Source organism: Terrapene carolina, unplaced genomic scaffold, assembly GCF_002925995.2.
Source record: "Terrapene carolina triunguis isolate 2854851 unplaced genomic scaffold, T_m_triunguis-2.0 Scaffold58, whole genome shotgun sequence".
NCBI classification, from domain to species: domain Eukaryota; kingdom Metazoa; phylum Chordata; order Testudines; family Emydidae; genus Terrapene; species Terrapene triunguis.
In genome coordinates this window covers 77421709-77440577 of record NW_020664409.1, presented here as the reverse complement: position 1 = coordinate 77440577, position 18869 = coordinate 77421709, and the positions used below count along the sequence as shown (strand labels likewise).

The window sequence follows — 18869 nt, the reverse complement described above, 5'->3', positions numbered from 1 at the left end:
AACAATTTTAAGCATCATTTTCGTTCTCAGTGACCCAGAATTAGTAACGTTTGACTACATTTATTTCAGAAGCATTTTGGCTGTAGAGCAGTGTTATCACACACCTGCAACAACATCTAGTATTTTCCTATAGAGAAACAGAATTAAGATCGCTGCAGCCATCTCTTTATTTTTAAGATAGATCATTAAGTGGAGTAGTTACAGTATGCACACAAAATACCAACATAGTACATAAACAATTTCAAAGTGTAATCTTGGATTGATTTTTTTAAAAATTCTGCTTACTCAAGTAACGCTTCATCATTGAGCAAAAAAAGTTTTGTTATTAGCCTCAATGCTTTGGGTTCAGAAAGTCCAAGAAATTGAGATGTTTCAAACCAGTAAGTCAAAGGGACTTTTAAAGCTTGAGTTAAGCAAGCTGAGGGTCTGAAGTATCAGAATTTTTAATTGGAGAGAATTCCTCCACTAGGATAGGATCCCCAAATGCTTTCAAAGCATCTAATTCCTTCTTTGAGCCTGATTTCTATAAAGAACACTGGACTGGCATAATATCAATGACTGGAATTTGAAACCTTACATTGCTGGCTTGCTGAACTCAACTGAACTACTTGCTAATTAACATACCAGTTAATAATCAGGAACATTTTGTGAGTGGTCCCAAAGGAAAACATCTGAAATTACTATGTTTTTTTAAGTGGCAAAGCTGTTTGTGTTGATTCCATGTATGCTAATTACTTTAAAGATGGACAAATTTCTGTAAAAAAAAACCCAAAACACCACTATCCCAGGCAAGGAAGTTTTCATTTACCTCAAAACAGGAGAAAAACCAATTGAAGAATAAAATAACCCCCCTTTTGTATAAACATAAACTTCATTCCCATGAAGAAACAGAAGGAGAATGACAACGATGGGTCCTGTGGGATTTGGAGGGATAAGGAAACTGGAATAGTGAAGTTACTAAATGAGAGAAATTTACTCTGTTGGATCTTGCATATATTTGCTTCAAGAGGCCAGAGTTGCTCAAGATTGATGTGTCTAGACCAAGTAATTTTCACAACAAGGCATCTGGGAGTATGAAAAAGGAGCGACATAATTTAAAACTGGAAAATTTGTATTATTTGTCATAAAAATAGCCATGCATGAATAACAGAATCATAGAAATGTAGGGCTGGAATGTCCCTCAAGAGGTCATCTAATCCATTCCCCCTTGGTGACACAGGACCAAATAAACCTAGACCATCCCTGACAGATATTTATTTAACATGTTCTTTAAAATTTCCAGTGACAGGAATTCCACAACCTTCCTTGATAACCTTTTCCAGTTCTTAAGTTAGAAAGCTTTCCCTAATATCTAACCTATATTTTCCTTGCTGCAGATTAAGCTCATTCTCTTGTCCTACCTTATGTGGACCTGGAGAACAATTGATCATTGTCCTCTTTATAACAGCCCTTAACATATTTGAAGACTTCCCACCTCAGTCTTCTCTTCTCTAGACTAAACATGCCCAGTTTTTAAACCGTTCCTCATAGGTCAGATTTTCTAACCCTTTTATTATTTTTGTTGCTCTCCTCGAGACTCTCTCCAGTTTGTCCACATCTTTGTTAAAATGAGGCACCCAAAACCAGACACAGTACTCCAGCTGAGGCCCTGCCAGTGCCAAGTGGAATAATCATATACTGCATCTTACATACAACACTTCTGTTAATACACCCCAGATGGATATTGGATTTTTTCCACAACATCATATTGTTGGTTCATGTTCAATTTGTGATCCACTATAACCCCCAGATCCTTTCTGCAGTACTACTGCTTATCCAGTTACTCCCCATTTTGTATTTGTACATTTGATTTTTTCTTGCTAAATGCAGTAGTTTGCACTTGTCTTGATTGAATTTCATCTTGACAACTTCAGACCAATTCTCCAATTTGTCAAGGTAAAAAACGGTTACTCACCTTTGTAACTGTTGTTCTTCGAGATGTGTTGCTCATATCCATTCCAATTAGGTGTGCGCGAGCCGCGTGCACAATCGTCGGAGAATTTTCTACCCTAGCAACACCCGGTGGGTTGACTGTGGAGCCCCCTGGAGTGGTGCCTTCATGGCGCTGGATATATACCCCAGCCGACCCAGCGCCCCCTCAGTTCCTTCTTGCCGGCTACTCCGACAGTGGGCACAGGGGGCGGGTTTGGAATGGATATGAGCAACACATCTCGAAGAACAACAGTTACAAAGGTGAGTAACCGTTTTTTCTTCTTCGAGTGCTTGCTCATATCGATTCCAATTAGGTGACTCCCAAGCCTTACCTAGGCGGTGGGGTCGGAGTGAGACATCGCTGTGTGCAAAACCGCTGATCCGAATGCAGCATCGTCTCTGGATTGCTGTACAAGCGCATAGTGAGCGGCGAAGGTGTGGACCGATGACCAAACCGCCACTCTACAAATGTCCTGGATCGGGACATGAGCCAGGAAGGCAGTTGAGGAGGCTTGGGCCCTCGTGGAGTGGGCGGTGCAATGCGGCGTTGGGGCACCGGCCAGGTCGTAGCAAGCACGAATGCAGGACGTGATCCAAGAGGAGAGACGTTGCGAGGACACCGGTAAGGCTTTCATCCGGTCGGCCACTGCAACGAAGAGTTGCGTCCTCTTTCTAAACGGTTTCGTACGCTCAATATAGAAAGCAAGGGCCCTGCGTACATCCAAGGAGTGCATACGCTGGTCTTGACGGGTGGCGTGCGGCTTAGGATGGAAGACCATTAGAAATATATCCTGGTTCACATGAAAAGCTGATACCACCTTGGGAAGAAAGGTAGGGTGGGGGCGAAGCTGCACCTTGTCTTTATGGAAGACTGTGTATGGAGGCTCAGACGTGAGCGCCCTGATTTCAGAAACACGCCTTGCTGAAGTGATGGCTACAAGGAAGGCTGTCTTCCAAGATAGGTAAAGGAGTGAGCAGGTAGCCAATGGCTCGAACGGGGGCCCTGTGAGCTTGGAGAAAACCAGGTTAAGATCCCACGCCGGAACGGGTTGGCGTTGCTGTGGGTATAGCCAGTCTAAGCCCTTGAGGAATCTGACGACCATCGGGTTAGAGAAGACCGAGGAAGCGAGTTCTCCTGGGTGGAACGCCGATATAGCGGCCAGGTGAACCCTGACCGAAGATATCGCCAAGCCTTGCTGTTTTAGGGATAGGAGATATTCAAGTATAAGAGGAATAGACGTCTGCAAGGGGGGCGTGGCCCGCTGCTCGCACCAACAGGAGAACCGTTTCCACTTGGCTAAGTAAGTGGTCCGTGTAGAGGGCTACTTCCCAGTAGAATCTGTTGCACGGGATGTGAGCATCGTAGCTCTGTCCGATTCAGCCATGGAGCATCCACGCTGTAAGGTGGAGCGATTGCAGGTCGGGGTGACAGAGTCGGCCGTGGTCCTGAGAGATCAAGTCTGGGCATAAGGGAAGCGTGATCGGAGTTTGTGCCGATAGCTCCAGAAGCGTGGTGTACCAGTGCTGTCTTGGCCAAGCTGGAGCGACTAGAATCATACGTGCCTTGTCTCTGCGTAGCTTGAGCAGCACCCTGTGGACCAGTGGGAATGTAGGGAAAGCGTAGAACAGCTGGTCTCTCCACGATAGGAGGAAAGCGTCCAACAGGGAGCCCGGAGATCGCCGTTGGAGGGAGCAGAACACGTGGCACTTCCTGTTGGCTCGTGAGGCGAACAGGTCGACCTGGGGAAATCCCCACCTCTGGAAGATGGAATGGATGATATCCGGGCGAATTGACCACTCATGCCTCTGGAAGGATCTGCTGAGACGGTCCGCTAGAGTGTTCTGGACTCCAGGGAGGAACGATGCCATGAGATGTATTGAGTGGGCAATGCAGAACTCCCACAGGCGAATGGCCTCTTGGCATAGGAGAGACGACCGGGCTCCTCCTTGCTTGTTGATGTAGAACATGGCCATGGTGTTGTCTGTGAGGACTGACACGCAACGGCCATGTAGGAGACCGAGAAATGCCTGACAGGCTAGGCGCACCGCCATCAGCTCTCGAACATTGATGTGCAGAGCTAGTTGGGATGCGGTCCACAGGCCCTGGGTATGGTGCTCCCCGAGGTGAGCGCCCCAACCTAGAGATGAAGCGTCCGTGACCAGGTGGAGGGAGGGTTGTGGGGCGTGAAATGGCACTCCTGCGCAAACCACCTTGTGATCCAGCCACCAGGTGAGAGAGGTCAAGACCGAGTTCGGAACCGTGACCACCATGTTCAGGTTGTCCCGATAAGGACGATACACCGACGATACCCAGGCCTGAAGTGGGCGAAGCCGAAGTCTGGCATGCCTGGTTACGTAAGTGCAAGAGGCCATGTGTCCCAACAGGCCGAGGCACGTCCTTACTGTGGTGATCGGGAAGACCTGGAGTCCGTGGATGATGTTTGTGATGGTGTGAAACCGAGTGTCTGGTAGAAGAGCTCGGGCGAGTCTGGAGTCTAAAACTGCCCCGATAAACTCTATTCTCTGGGTTGGCTCCAGAGTGGACTTTTCCTTGTTGAGTAGAATGCCTAACTCGTGGAATGTTTGTAGTATTATCTGGACGTGGGCCTGAACTCGCTCCCTGGTGCGGCCGCGCACCAGCCAGTCGTCTAGATACGGGAACACCTGTATCCTTTGTCGACGAAGGTATGCTGCCACGACAGCCATACATTTGGTGAACACTCTCGGAGCCGCGGATAAGCCGAAGGGAAGGACGGCAAATTGGTAGGGCACATTGTTTACTACAAATCGAAGGAAGCGCCTGTGTGGGGGGTAGATTGCTATATGAAAATATGCGTCCTTCATGTCGAGGGCGGCGTACCAGTCTCCAGGATCCAGGGAAGGGATGATGGTCCCCAAGGAGACCATGTGGAACTTCAACTTTACTATGAATTTGTTGAGTCCGGGTAAGTCTAAAATGGGTCGCAGACCCCCTTTTGCTTTGGGGATCAGGAAGTAGTGGGAGTAAAACCCCCTGCCCCTTAACTCTGGGGGAACTTCCTCTATGGCCCCTATAGAGAGGAGCCCAAAAACCTCCTGTGTAAGGAGATGCTCGTGAGAAGGGTCCCTGAAGAGGGACGGGGAGGGTGGGGGTGGGAGGGGAGGAACGAAGAAAACTGGAAAGCGTATCCCCTCTCCACCGTGCGAAGGACCCAATGGTCCGAGGTTATAAGGGACCAAGCACGGTGGAAACGGGAGAGGCGATCCCGAAAGAAAGGAAATGCATCCTGGGTAGTGGCTGGCACGCCGTCCTCGAGCGCACCTTCAAAAAGATTTGCCTAGGTCCTGAAGGTGGTCTAGGAGGGCCTTGGTTCTCACCGGGTTGGGGGACGGTCGACCTCCGTCTACCACCTCGTCCCCGCATTCTGGGGAAGTCCTGTCTCGGACGAGGAGGAGGAGGGTAGAACCTTTGTGGCTGGGGCCTAAAGGGCCTGCGCTGGGGTCCCGGGACATGCATCCCCAGGGAGCGCATGATGGTTCTGGCGTCCTTGAGGCTCTGCAACTGAGAGTCCGTCCTGTCCGAGAACAACCCCTGGCCCTCGAACGGCAGATCTTGCAGGGTCTGCTGCAGTTCTGGCGGTAACCCCGAAACCTGGAGCCAGGAGGCGCGTCTCATGGCTATCCCAGACGCTAGTGTCCTGGCGGTCGAGTCCGCTATGTCCAGGGAGGCCTGCAAGGAGGTCCTAGCCACCTTTTTACCTTCCTCCACTAGGGCCCCGAACTCTTCCCTCGAGTCCTGGGGGACCAACTCTTTAAATTTACCCATGGAATTCCATGAGTTGTAATTGTAACGACTCAGGAGCGCCTGTTGGTTTGCGGCTCTGAGCTGCAGACCCCCCGCTGAGTAAACCTTGCGCCCAAACAAATCGAAGCGTTTGGCGTCCTTCGATTTGGGCGCTGCTGCCTACTGACCACGGTGCTCTCTTGCGTTCACTGAGGAGACTACCAGTGAACACGGCAGAGGGTGTGTATAGAGATACTCATGGTCTTTAGAGGGGACAAAGTACTTCCTCTCTACACCTCTAGCAGTGGGAGGGATGGAGGCCGGGGTTTGCCATATGGCATTAGCGTTAGCCTGGATTGTACAAATAATGGGCAACGCCACCCGGGATGGGGCATCAGCTGAGAGGATGCTCACCACCGGGTCCTCCACCTCCACTATCTCCTCAGCCTGTAGGTCCATATTCCGTGCCATCCTACGCAACAAGTCTTGGTGGGCACGGAGGTCTATTGGAGGTGGGCCTGAGGCTGTTGTACCCGCCACCGCCTCATCTGGGGAGGATGAGGACGACGCCTCAGGGGGTAAAGGATCCATATGAGGGTCCGGCTCCAAGGGTCCCTGATGTGCAGGATCCCCTGCACTGGGGTCTGCGTGGGTGTCGGCACTGGAGCCTCCATGCCCCCTGGGGGAGGACGGGAGATGGTGGCCTCAGGAACCCTGGGCTCAGAGTGTGCCGAGCGAGGCGCCACTGGTGGAGCCTCTTGAGCTTGGTGATATGCCCATGGGGTCCAGAAAGACCAATGTGCAGGGTCCTGTCTAGGGTCCTCTGCTCCCTCCTGCCAATGACCCAAGTCGTCTGCAGCCTGACCCTGAGCAGGGTATGCTGATCGGGAGGCCCCTTCCGACGAGCGAGACGCCAATTTTGAGGGCCAGGGCGGTGCCGAGCATGGTTGCAGGGGCTCGTCCTGGTACGGTGCCGAGCGGTGCCGGTCCACAGGCGAGCGGTCTCTGTGCGGTGCCGGTGAGCGGTACTGGGATCGAGAACAGTGCCAATGGCCATGCCGGTACCGGGATCCAGATCTGGATCGCGAAGATGAAGACCGTCTGTAGACTCGGTGCCGGGAGCGGCCTCGCGAACGGGAGTGGCGCTCATACCGGTGCCGGGAACTGCGTCTGGACTCCGACCGGTACCGATGCTCAGGTCGGTGCCGAGAAGTAGACCGGTTCCGAGAGGAAGATCTGGGCCGCGGGTATGACCGGCGCCGAGATGAAGATCGGTGCCGGGACTGTGAGCGGCGTCGGGACCTGCTCCAAGACCGGGACTGGTGCCGCGAGTCCACGCTCGGAGATGGAGGGTGTATCAGGGCAGGCTTGCCCCTGGATTGCACAGCACGAAGGGCATGCGGTGCCGCGGGCTGAGATGGCACCGGCTCCGTGAGGGCGATGAGGTCTTTCGCCATTGCAAAAGTTTCCGGTGTAGAAGGGAGACAAGGCTCAACCACAGGACGAGGCGGTGAGCCAGTCCGCACCGAACTCAACGGCCCTACACCCGGCGCCGGAGTCAACGGTGTTGATGATGCCTGCACCTTCTGGCGCTCCGAAGCCGGACATGGCTCTACCACCGGTATGGGGGGAGCCGGTGCCTGTTGGACGGCAGCGTCCTGGGTCTTACGGGGTCTTTTATGTCCCGGAGACAGGGAACGGCGCCGAGGGGCTTGCGACGGACGCGGTGCCGAGGGAGGACGGTGCCGTGGGGCCTTATCCGCGTCTGATCGCGGTGCAGTACTGGAGGGTGCCGCTGGGGTGCTGTGCGCCGAGGCACTCGGTGCCGGAACTTGGCGCGCCAAAGGAGGATGTGGGCTAAGTGCCACCTCCATAAGGAGCTGCTTAAGTCTGAAGTCCCGCTCCTTTTTGGTCCTGGGCCTGAAAGCCTTGCAGATCTTACATTTGTCCGTCTGGTGAGACTCCCCTAAACACTTCAGACAAGAGTCGTGAGGGTCTCCTGTTGGCATAGGCTTAGCACAGGTCGCGCACGGCTTAAAGCCAGGAGCCTTGGGCATGAGCCCGGCTGCGCACCGGGGGGGAAAGGGGGGATAATAGCCCCCTTAACCCCCGCTAACTATTTATAACTATTTATAACTACTCTACAAACTATTAACAACAAACTACTAATCTAAAGAATATAACCAACTACTATCTTACAAGAACTAACGAGTAAAGCTAGGGAGAGTGGAGAACAGCTATGCTGTGCTCCACAGTTCCAACGACCGTCACGGGCGGTAAGAAGGAACTGAGGGGACACTGGGTCGGCTGGGGTATATATCCAGCACCATGAAGGCGCCACTCCAGGGGGCTCCACAGCCGACCCACCGGGTGTTGCTAGGGTAGAAAATTCTCCAACGATCGTGCACGCAGCGCGCGCACACCTAATTGGAATCGATATGAGCAAGCACTCGAAGAAGAATTATTAATTTTAATACTCTTTTTCAAAGTTCTTGTAACCCCTCCCAGCTTGCTGTCATGCATGAATTTTATAAGCATAATCTCCACTCCATTATCCAAGTCACTAGTGAAAATGTTGAATAGTACTAGACCCAGGACAGACCCCAACGGGATTCCACTAGATACATCCTTCCAATTTGACAGTGAACCAGTGATAAGTTCTCTCTGAGTATGGTTATTCAACTGATGTACATCCACCTTTTACTAATTTCATATTGTCCATATTTCCCTAGTTTGCTTATGAGAAGGTAAACAATAATCATAAAATCATAGAAATTTAAGACTGGAAGGGACCTTGATAGGCCATCTAATCCAGTCCCCTGAACTAAGGCAGGATCTAAAACGTCAACAAATACAGGCTTGGAGGGAGCTCCTAGGACTTAAACAGAAAACACAACTACCAGGGCCATGCACCAAAAAGGTAATTACATGTTTAGCATGGAGTTTGGTTCTGTGCAGATGCAGAATATAGTTCTACCATTGTAAATTTCAAAAGCAAAATGACTATACTCATCTGGGCAGTGTTCAGTGCAAAACCCCTAGAAATATTGATCTTTGAAGGTCTAACATGATGGAAAAAAATACATTTCCCTGTGAATTTGCCTTTGCATGTGGAGATGCCTACTTACTACTGTGCGCCTGGTTTAGGCCATTTATCCCACATTTTAAAGACATTTACCCTCTAAGTTGAGAAATATTTTTTAATGATTTACCTGTGTTCCTTGATTATTAATGTCCACAAAATCACTCCATTCATTTGTTAGTTCATCTGTTGATATCACTTTCAGAAGAATGCTGGGCAGCAGGTCCTTGGTTTTGCAATCTGGGTAGCCGGAGACTTGATGATAAAGCTCATGATGAATAGAACGTTCAGCTGGAATCTTCTTGCAATAAACTTCAAACTTTGGTGTGTCTGAAATTTTACAAAATGTCTAGATTAGGCTCTTCAACTGTTTGTACACATACAAGAGATTTTTCTACTACAAAAAAAGCTCACCTTTGTCTTTTATGTTTGGTTTTTGTTTTAAAACATTTTTTTTCCAGCAACTTATATTATTCAGTACAGTAATTTGTCATAGCTAGAGCTGATTGAAAATTATTCAACAAATATTTTTTTGTCAGAATTTGTCAATTGGTCAAAATCCAAATGTCCTGTGGGGACATGTCAATTTCAATAAATTCCATTGAAACCTGCCCAGTTTCCTGCCAGTTTACCCGCCCGGCTCATCAGGTGGGCTACTGGGGAACCTGAGTTTCCATGCTCCTGGCTCCTCTGAAGCTGGAAGCATTGGCTACCAGGCTTGCAGCTCTTGGCAGCCCAGACGCCTGACTTCTTGACTGCTCAGGCTCCCAAGGCTTGTAGGCTCCCCAGCTGATGGACAGCCCGCCAGGTGGACTGCCCCAAAGCTGGGACTCCCTGTAAAGCAGGGCAGAAAACGGTAATTCCATTTTGTGGAGAATTTCAAATTTTAGGTTCTCGTTCTGAATCGAAATGAACCAGTAGTTTGAAATCACTAAGGCTCAAATTTTAAAAGGCATTTAGGTGTTGCAGCGCACAGCATTGCAACGCCTAACCGATTTAGGAGCCTATGTCTCATTCCAATGGGAATTAGGCTCCCAAACACCTGATTCAGTTTTGAAAATGAGACGGAAGCTCCTAAATCAGTTAGGCATTGCAATGCTGAGTACCACAATGCTTAAATAGCTTTAAAAATCTGGGCATCAATCCTCAGCAAAACGGAATTACCATTCTCCACCCAGTGATGGTCATAACTATAGCACCTACAGACTTAAAACTTACAGTAGAGATAAAGAGCATAATGGTTTTATTATGACAATGCTTTGTTTCTGATTACTGTGTTGTAACAAATTCCATACCTTTGATGTTCTCCTTTATAAGCAATGAGACAGAACACCTGTTATGGATAATTATGCGAGGACTAGGGTCTTCCGTAAGAGTTAAGTATGTCACCCCAAGATGCTCTTGATAAGTCAATGCTATGGCTCTACAACAGAAAAACATTATACATGTGATTATATAATTCTTTGGATGAACTTCAAATTTACTATTATTAACACCCCCTCTGTAAGATTTTTCACTCTTAGGCCCAATTCTGCAGACACTTATGCACTGGTCCCACAGGGATCAGTTCGAGGTCTGGTTCTGTTCAATATCTTCATCAATGATTTAGATCAGGGGTCGGCAACGTTTGGCACGCGGCTTGCCAGGGTAAGCACCCTGGCGGGCCGGGCCAGTTTTATTTACCTGCTGACACGGCAGGTTCGGCCGATCGCGGCCCCCACTGGCCGCGGTTCGCCGTCCCGGGCCAATGGGGGCAACGGGAAGCGGCGCGGGCGAGGGATGTGCTGGCCGCGGCTTCTCGACGCCCCCATTGGCCCGGGACGGCGAACCGTGGCCAGTGGGGGCCACGATCGTCCGAACCTGCCGTGTCAGCAGGTAAATAAAACTGGCCCGGCCCACCAGGGTGCTTACCCTGGCGAGCCGCGTGCCAAACGTTGCCGACCCCTGATTTAGATAATGGCATAGAGACTACACTTATAAAGTTTGCGGACAATACCAAGCTGGGAGGGGTTGCAAGTGCTTTGGAGGATAGGATTATAATTCAAAATGATCTGGACAAATTGGAGAAATGGTCTGAAGTAAATAGGATGAAATTCAATAAGGACAAAGGCAAAGTACTCCATTTAGGAGGGAACAATCAGTTGCACTCATACAAAATGGAAAATGACTGCCTATGAAGGAGTACTGCGGAAAGAGATCTGGGGGTCGTAGTGGACCACAAGCTAAATATGAGTCAACAGTGTAACACCGTTGCAAAAAAAGCGAACATCATTCTGGGATGTATTAGCAGGAGTGTTGTAAGCAAGACACAAGAAATAATTATTCTGCTCTATTCTACACTGATTAGGCCTCAACTGAAGTATTGTGTCCAGTTCTGGGTGCCACTTTTCAGGAAAGATGTGAACGAATTGGAGAAAGTCCAGAGAAGAGCAACACAAATGATTAAAGGTCTAGAAAACATGACCTATGAGGGAAGATTGAAAAAATTGGGTTTGTTTAGTCTGGAGAAGAGAAGACTGAGAGGGGACATGATAACAGTTTTCAAGTACACCTCTACCTCAATATAACACTGTCCTCGGGAGCCAAAAAATCTTACCGCGTTATAGGTGAAACCGCATTATATCGAACTTGCTTTGATCCACCGGAGTGCGCAGCCCCGCCCCCCTGGAGCACTGCTTTACCGTGTTATATCCGAATTCGTGTTATATCGGGTCATGTTATATAGGGGTAGCAGTGTACATAAAAGGTTGTTACAAGGAGAAGGGAGAAGAATTGTTCTTCTTACCCTCTGAGGATAGGACAAGAAACAATGGGCTTAAATTGCAGCAAGGGAGGTTTAGGTTGGACATTAGGAAAAACTTCCTAACTGTCAGGGTGGTTAAGCATTGGAATAAATTGCCTAGGGAGGTTGTGGAATCTCCATCATTGGAGATTTTGAAGAGCAGGTTAGACAAACACCTGTCAGGAAAGGTCTAAATAATACTTAGTCCTGCCATGAGTGCAGGGGACTGGAATAGATGACCTCTTGAGGTCCCTTTCAGTCCTATGATTAAGTATGTGAGAAGTCCTACTGACAATACATTTTAAAAGAAAGGCAAGAGAAAAATAGGACAACATTAGAGAATAAACTGACTTTAATGGGACTACTCCTGTGTTCAAAATTAAGTACCTGCATGCTTGCAGGGTTAGAGCCTTAAACTGCAGACTTATAGGAACTGAAAACAATGAGAATTTCAGGGCCAAATTTTGAAAATTGACTTCTGAAACAGCTCAGGAAAATTTGCACGTACATATAAATGCTATTTAAAAAAAAAGTTTTTGTACATGTAAATATTATTTGAAAAATACAACAACACAATACTTTGCAGTAATGATCCATAACAATATCAGTATTTTAAATTCTAGCATTTTGGATCACTACTGTTGCAATTTAAAAAAGAAAATCAATTAATTATGGATTATCATTAGTGAATAAGAGGTACCATTTCCTGATTTGCACACACAACTGCTTGCTTGAATGTGCAATTTTAATGGCCACTTCTGAAAATCTGCTTCTTTAAAGTGATTTTTATGAAATAACAGGTCTAAAATATGACTATGCCAGTTTTTGAAAGGGAGTTCATCCCCATCAGAACCCTGAGGAACCTCACATTATTCTTCCTCACTCTTACGAACCCTATTTTTGCTAGATCATTCCACCTGAAGTCTGCATGTGTATCTCTGGAATCCACCAATATCACTTCTAAATTATCTAGAGGAATTGCTGTTGAGTAATTGAATGATATGAGGTATTCCCACCTTACTCCATATAGACTGAGCATGTTGCCTCCAAAACCCCTCCCACCTCTGCTGGCCAAGTGAAAGAAAGACTATATGACTCACTTACAGTGATGTAGCATCACTGATTTTAGTGAATTTATTTCTCATTTACACCTGCATAAGTGAGAGCAGAATCAGACCTCAGGTCTGGAAATGAAAGTCAGGTCTCCTACATCGCAGGAGTTTTATTTTTAACTTGCTGGAGGCATTTCTTGTTTTGAAAGGAGAATACATATTTGGATATAGCAAGCTTTAAAACTTGGAGATCTTTTCTTGCTACATTCTCAAAACAGTTTATCCCCAATGTTGTTTTTCCTGTTCTTCTCTCTTATTCTTCTTATTAAATGTTATTGTGCATTTTTGCATAGCTTTCAAAGATACTTCCCCAAATTGCTAGATTAAAAATTTAAATGGTTAAACAAATTAAAAATTACATGGTTAAAATATAGTGGATCACAAAATCTCTGAACAAAGAAAACATCTTCTCAAGTTCTCTCTTAGGATTTCTAGAAATATTTGGAGAGAGAAAAAGTACAGAAAATGTTTCCAATTCTACTTCATTATTTATTTTTCAGCATGTTTCTCAAAGGGCTACTACAAAGTTAAAAATCATATATTAAAAATAACAAACATTTTTTCTTTCCTGTGCTACTAACAACTTAGATTAATAAAACTGAAATGATTTTTAAACCAATTATATTTTTCACCATTTACTCCATTTGCTTACTTTTTGCATTTCATTCAACCTGGACAATAAAATCCCTCTCAGTCAGTTTCATTTCCTGGCTCTTAATGCTGCAATATTTGGGTTTCAAACACTGTACAGAATTGTATAAATCCAAACTAAAAATTGTTTTAAATTGACAGAAGATAATCCTGAAAGCATTTCTATAATATTTGGTTTGGTCAACTCTTTTAAAAACAAAACCTATAGTTTGGAATTATATTACTTAACATTGTACTTCCAACTCTTAATTTGTATTATTTCATGCAAATTTTCAAAAATGTTGAAAAGACTTCTTTTCATTCTCTCTTATTCTGTATAGGATTATACATGTAAAAGGAGGAGCCATGTAAATAGTAAAATAGTACAAGTTGTACATGATCATAACAGTCAACCATTTATTAAAAGTGTCTAAAACATCAAACAGTAACAGTTTTTTTAAATTAAAGTGAGATCTGACTTTACATATGGTGGACATATGTTGTTATTTTAACTTTTCTATTAATCTCTTATGCTTTGTTTCTAGATAAAGCTTTATACTGACAGTCAAAGAAGAACGTCATTCACATTTATTCAATTTACCTGGTACAAAATCCACTTTCATTACAAACTCCAATGGGTACTGACACACTCTGTCTAGGAAACTCTGGTCTAATCACAGCTGGCAGGCTCCAGCACCGTGAGCTGTCAGCACACACAACTGGACTGAAACTGAGCAATATGTGCTTTTGAAAAAGGGACACTTCTGAAGTTGACTGACTGATGTCTGACATCAGGTCCCAGCAAGGAACAGAGCTCAATTTTTCAGTAGGTGGCTCCCCAGCTGGGCAGATGCTGAATGCAGTACTGTCTGGTATGTGTAAATACTGGAAAGAAAAAGAAGATAATGCAAAGACATGTTGGGTCATAACAACAGTCCATTGATATTTAACTTTTACCATGAACAGTTATAAGTTCCCAATTAGAAAACTGTAACTAAAAGTACAGCATCAATGGGGCTGCAGGATTCAACAGATATTCAGCCATATTCTGTCCTCATATTCTGTCCCATTACACCCATGCTATCAAATTTAAGTCAGTGAGTTAAATTCTGTTCTGCCTGGTATGTGAGAGCAGGGGGTGGGCATATAGTGCCCCTCCCCAGTGTTAAATTAATAAAGTTGCAGCCTGCCCCTTAAATACCTCCCATGTGTCTGTTGTTCATTTACCTGCATGCCCTAATCAATACATAAATGACTGATTAAAAATATATTTGTGCCTGCATGCATTCTTGCTTACTGTATGCTTATTTTCTAAACATACAGTGCTGTCACAGAAAACTTACATTAATGAATGAATATTTCACTCCTTGAAATACATAAACTTGGGGAATATCTACAGACCCATGGCTTATGATCAGGTACTGGAGTTGTCTAAAAAGGCTACCTCAAATATTTCATCCTGCAAAGCAGATGTACCTCTTCTACATGTGAATTTAGTACAAATTCTCAGAAGTACTTCAACAGCTATTATGGATTATACTGCCTATATTACAGCAATGGTCTTCATTCTCTGAACAGATGGAAACCAGGCAGAACTAATCCTGCAATGTGTAGGGATCTGCCACTTTGCACAGATATCGATCACAGTTAATTACCGTAGCTGAATTTACCATAGCTTCCCCGTTTTTAATTAAAACAATATGAAATTACTTATCTTTATTAACTCTTAACTTTTTACTTTTTTCTGTTCAATTTTTGCAAGACAAATTTGAGACTTTAAATAAATATCAATGCCTACCTATTGCAGAAGCCAAAGAAAAATAATATCCAAAATACTCTACCTCCTCTCCTGACCGAGGCCTTGAAACAGACAGCTGTGGTATACAATAGATATGGTATGATGTATTGTTGATTACTGTTGTCTTATCTTCAATCTGTAGAATTTGAATACCATGCTGAACCATAGAGGAAATGCAGAACTGACACAACTGCAGGATAATTTAAAAGAATATGTTAACAGACATAAAAACAACAAAGTTTTTGTAATACAGTAAGAAAACAATATTTTAGGCTGGAGACCCTGTCTTAATTCCTCTACATTATAACCTGATCTGCATCAAATTTCTAAGCAGAATTCCTGTTAGTTGCATCAGTCAATATTTTTCAAAGAAGACTGAGAATTCATAATTTTAATTTGCTTAAAGTGATGTGCATTTTATAGATGATCTAAGCTTTAAATTACATTTGATCCATTATTTATCTTTGCATTACGCTTTTGAATCTATTAACATATTTTTGAGCAAAGTCTGTGCATTGTTATGTATTTGACAGCTTTCATCTGCCGTTTGATTATTCTCTGTTTGAAATGATAAAGTTATAAATCGTCACAATGTCTTCCTCACCTTTTTATGACCTGGGAAGGCACCAAGTTTTATTTCAGCTTCAACAAACCCTTCTTCATCCAGTGTTACCACTTCCCCATTGTCTGCATCCTTCCATTTTGGAGATGTTATGTTATGAACTAGTTTGATTGCCACTGATTTGTGCACAGTGTTAGTGTTTGCCCAGTATATTCCAATTTGAAAAGCTTCCTGTAAATGGAAAATAACCATATTTAGAACTTTCTGCTAACTTTTACACTCATACTACAGTTAACAGTAATTGTCAAGTATGCATATACCTAAAACCAACTTCCTTTACTGCTTTTCTGCAGACCTATATTTCCCCTCTTTAATTCTCTCTATACAGTATACATTTTATAAGGGACATGCTGATGCTACTGTATAAATATCTTAAAAATTACCGGCAACATTTAGTGGCAAATACAAGGTGGTGTAGCTAGTCAACCAAAGCAACATATCCAGAAAACAGTTATATGCCACAAAGTTGTATAACTTGCACTGATGAGGCACTGAGTAGACATGAAAATTAAGTTTAATTCTGCTTAAACTCAGATAACAGGTTGGGAGTTGTGATAAGAAAAGTGTATGGGTGGCCAAAAAGAAGGCACGTCAAAGGGAAAATCCAACTAAATCTATTTTGTGAACCAAATTCAAGTTGGAGGATGTATACTTGAGCAGTCCTCCCATCTCCCCCATTTGAAATCCACCTTTATCACAACAGACATCATCAACGTTCTTGAAAGCACATACTACATACACAGCACAAGTCATGAAAAAAATTACTCTCAAGACAAACATTCTTCCCAGGCCATCAGCTGTGCCACCTAAGCCAATGTATATACATAATGGACAAAGTAGCCTTTGCATCTGGCATTGTGCAATTAGGAAGGTAGCTGTGCAACTGGCTACTGGGACAATGGGAAGATAGCGGTGAAATCTTCCATGGTGGTCAACACCCACCACTGGTTAGCTGGATGGCAGAGCCAGATTCTCCCAAGTATTGATGACAGATAATTAGAATCAAGTAGGCACTACAGATACCCAGAAGGAAACAGTGAAGAATGCAATCTGTCTGTGCATAGATTAGGAGAGTAGCTCATCTAGCATGCAAGATCTGCTCTATACTCTCAAAGCAGATTTTTTCATGGGCATCTGTGAGCCATATTGTGCAGCAACCTTAACTTGTCAATCACTGTATTGCATCATGTCCTGCCAAACTGCCTTGGACTACATCTGTTTATTTTGTCCAATCAGCATGGCAGATTCCAGCTTATATTTATATCCGGACCATAACCATATTACTGGTACACATATGGACTAGAATGCAGCAAGAACGTGTGGACCATGTGGATTGAAATATAGCCTTGAAATAAGGTTTGAATGTTTAGAAAACTTGTGCGTGTTAACTTGAACAGTATGGCTACCTGGAAATTTGGAGGTATAATTGTTTTCCCAGCAGGTATCTGCAGAACTATCTTCTCTCCTTCAAATAGCCAGAGATCCCATTTGGACTGATTGTTAAGCAGAGCCCAGGGCAGGAGTTCTATCAGCAGAGTTTTAACACATGGCTTCCACACTGACAGCTTCACCCTCATTGGGCTATCCCACTGAGAGAGCTGTTCATTACTGTTCCAAATAACATATCAAAAGAAAAAAAAGAAAATTATGAATTCAATGTTAAAATTGCATTTAATCATTCTAGCTACTCAGAAATTATTCTACAATATCTCATCATGACATATCATTCTGAAATGCATAGAGGTACTGTCAGGAAAAAGCTGGCCCTAAGTGTAGGTTGTAAACGCAGGAATTTATTAAAGGGACAATCAATTTGAAATCTGATCAATTAAAAAAAAACATTAAAAGTAGTATCCCGACTACACCTGCTCTGACTACTTCCTGCTAATTTTAGTGGTTGTAAAAATCACATTTGCATAAACAGTCTCTGCTGATCACAGTAGAGGTGTTGGAACCACAAAAAATGGTTGAGACTCCTCAATTCTGGGGGCAAACAAGGCTGATATGGCCCCTACAGTGTAGTTTTGAGCAGTCTCTGAGCTGATCTAAATTCTTTAAACTCTGTTGTCAGTTTAAAAAATCAGTACAGGTGTCATATATGGTATTCAAACATAGATAAAGATATGTTTGAATATCACCTATGACTTAAACTAGATATAGTCCTTACAACTTGGTTTCACAAATCTGGCTAAATATACACAAAAAAAGGAAACTGATTCTCGCTAACTTTCTCTAGTAAATAAAGTACTGTAAAGACAGCTGCTTCTATGTTTTTTAGTTACTTCCAAATGAGTAGCTTAATAGTAAAGATTCGAAGCTGGACAAAACTCTAGCTAGTTATAACAGAAGTCAGAACAGATTAAAAATGAGTTTTTAGGGTAACTGCATTACCACTGAGAAACCCTACTTATCTATTCTCAAGAACTCTCAGCAGGATTTTAGGCTTTAACAAGCCATAGGCAACAATTTTTATATGACTAAGATTAGTTCTTAGTGAACTGAGGGCCCTTGTTATGAAGTGATGTATTCAATCAGGCCCTGATCCTATAAGGATCATGAACAATTATTAACTTTAAGCATGTGATTAGTCCTATGGATTTCAAAGAGACTACTTAAGTCCTTAAAGTTAAGCATGTAAGTCTTTGCAGGATCAGGGCCTGAGCCATGTATCAGCTGTGGTTATTGTGTAGGACAAGTCGCATAACTACATTTCAGTGTCCTGTTAGACCATTTACATGTTTTTGTTGTTGTACTACAACAACAAAAACAGGGGGGGAAGGGATAGCTCAGTGGTTTGAGCCTTGGCCTACTAAACCCAGGGTTGTGAATTCAATCCTTGAAGGGGCCACTTAGGGATCTGGGGCAAATATCAGTACTTGGTCCTGCTAGTGAAGGCAGGGGGCTGGACTCAATGACCTTTCAAGGTCCCTTCCAGTTCTAGGAGATAGGATATCTCCATTAATTCAATTCAAATACTACCAGTACCAAGTGAAGAGTAGTTATTCTAGGCTCATAATAACTGAAAGAAAATTTTCTCTTGGCTTGCACAACCACAGGAAGAAGGAAATTAAATAAAGGAAATCAGTAAAATGATCCACTGGCTAAATAC

The 18869-nt window shown here is 44.3% G+C and overlaps 1 protein-coding gene across 1 annotated transcript in view; it reads right to left on the bottom strand.

The window, feature by feature from the left end:
- Positions 1-18869, bottom strand: part of VPS13B (vacuolar protein sorting 13 homolog B) — a 953533-nt gene that overhangs the window by 41161 nt on the left and 893503 nt on the right. Inside the window, exons 48-53 of the mRNA XM_026663381.1 lie at positions 17167-17368; positions 15743-15931; positions 15182-15328; positions 13942-14225; positions 10112-10239; positions 8947-9146 (exon numbers count right to left, since the gene is read on the bottom strand). Of these exons, the coding sequence (XP_026519166.1) occupies positions 8947-9146; positions 10112-10239; positions 13942-14225; positions 15182-15328; positions 15743-15931; positions 17167-17368 (1150 nt within the window). The remainder of the gene's footprint in view (positions 1-8946; positions 9147-10111; positions 10240-13941; positions 14226-15181; positions 15329-15742; positions 15932-17166; positions 17369-18869) is intronic.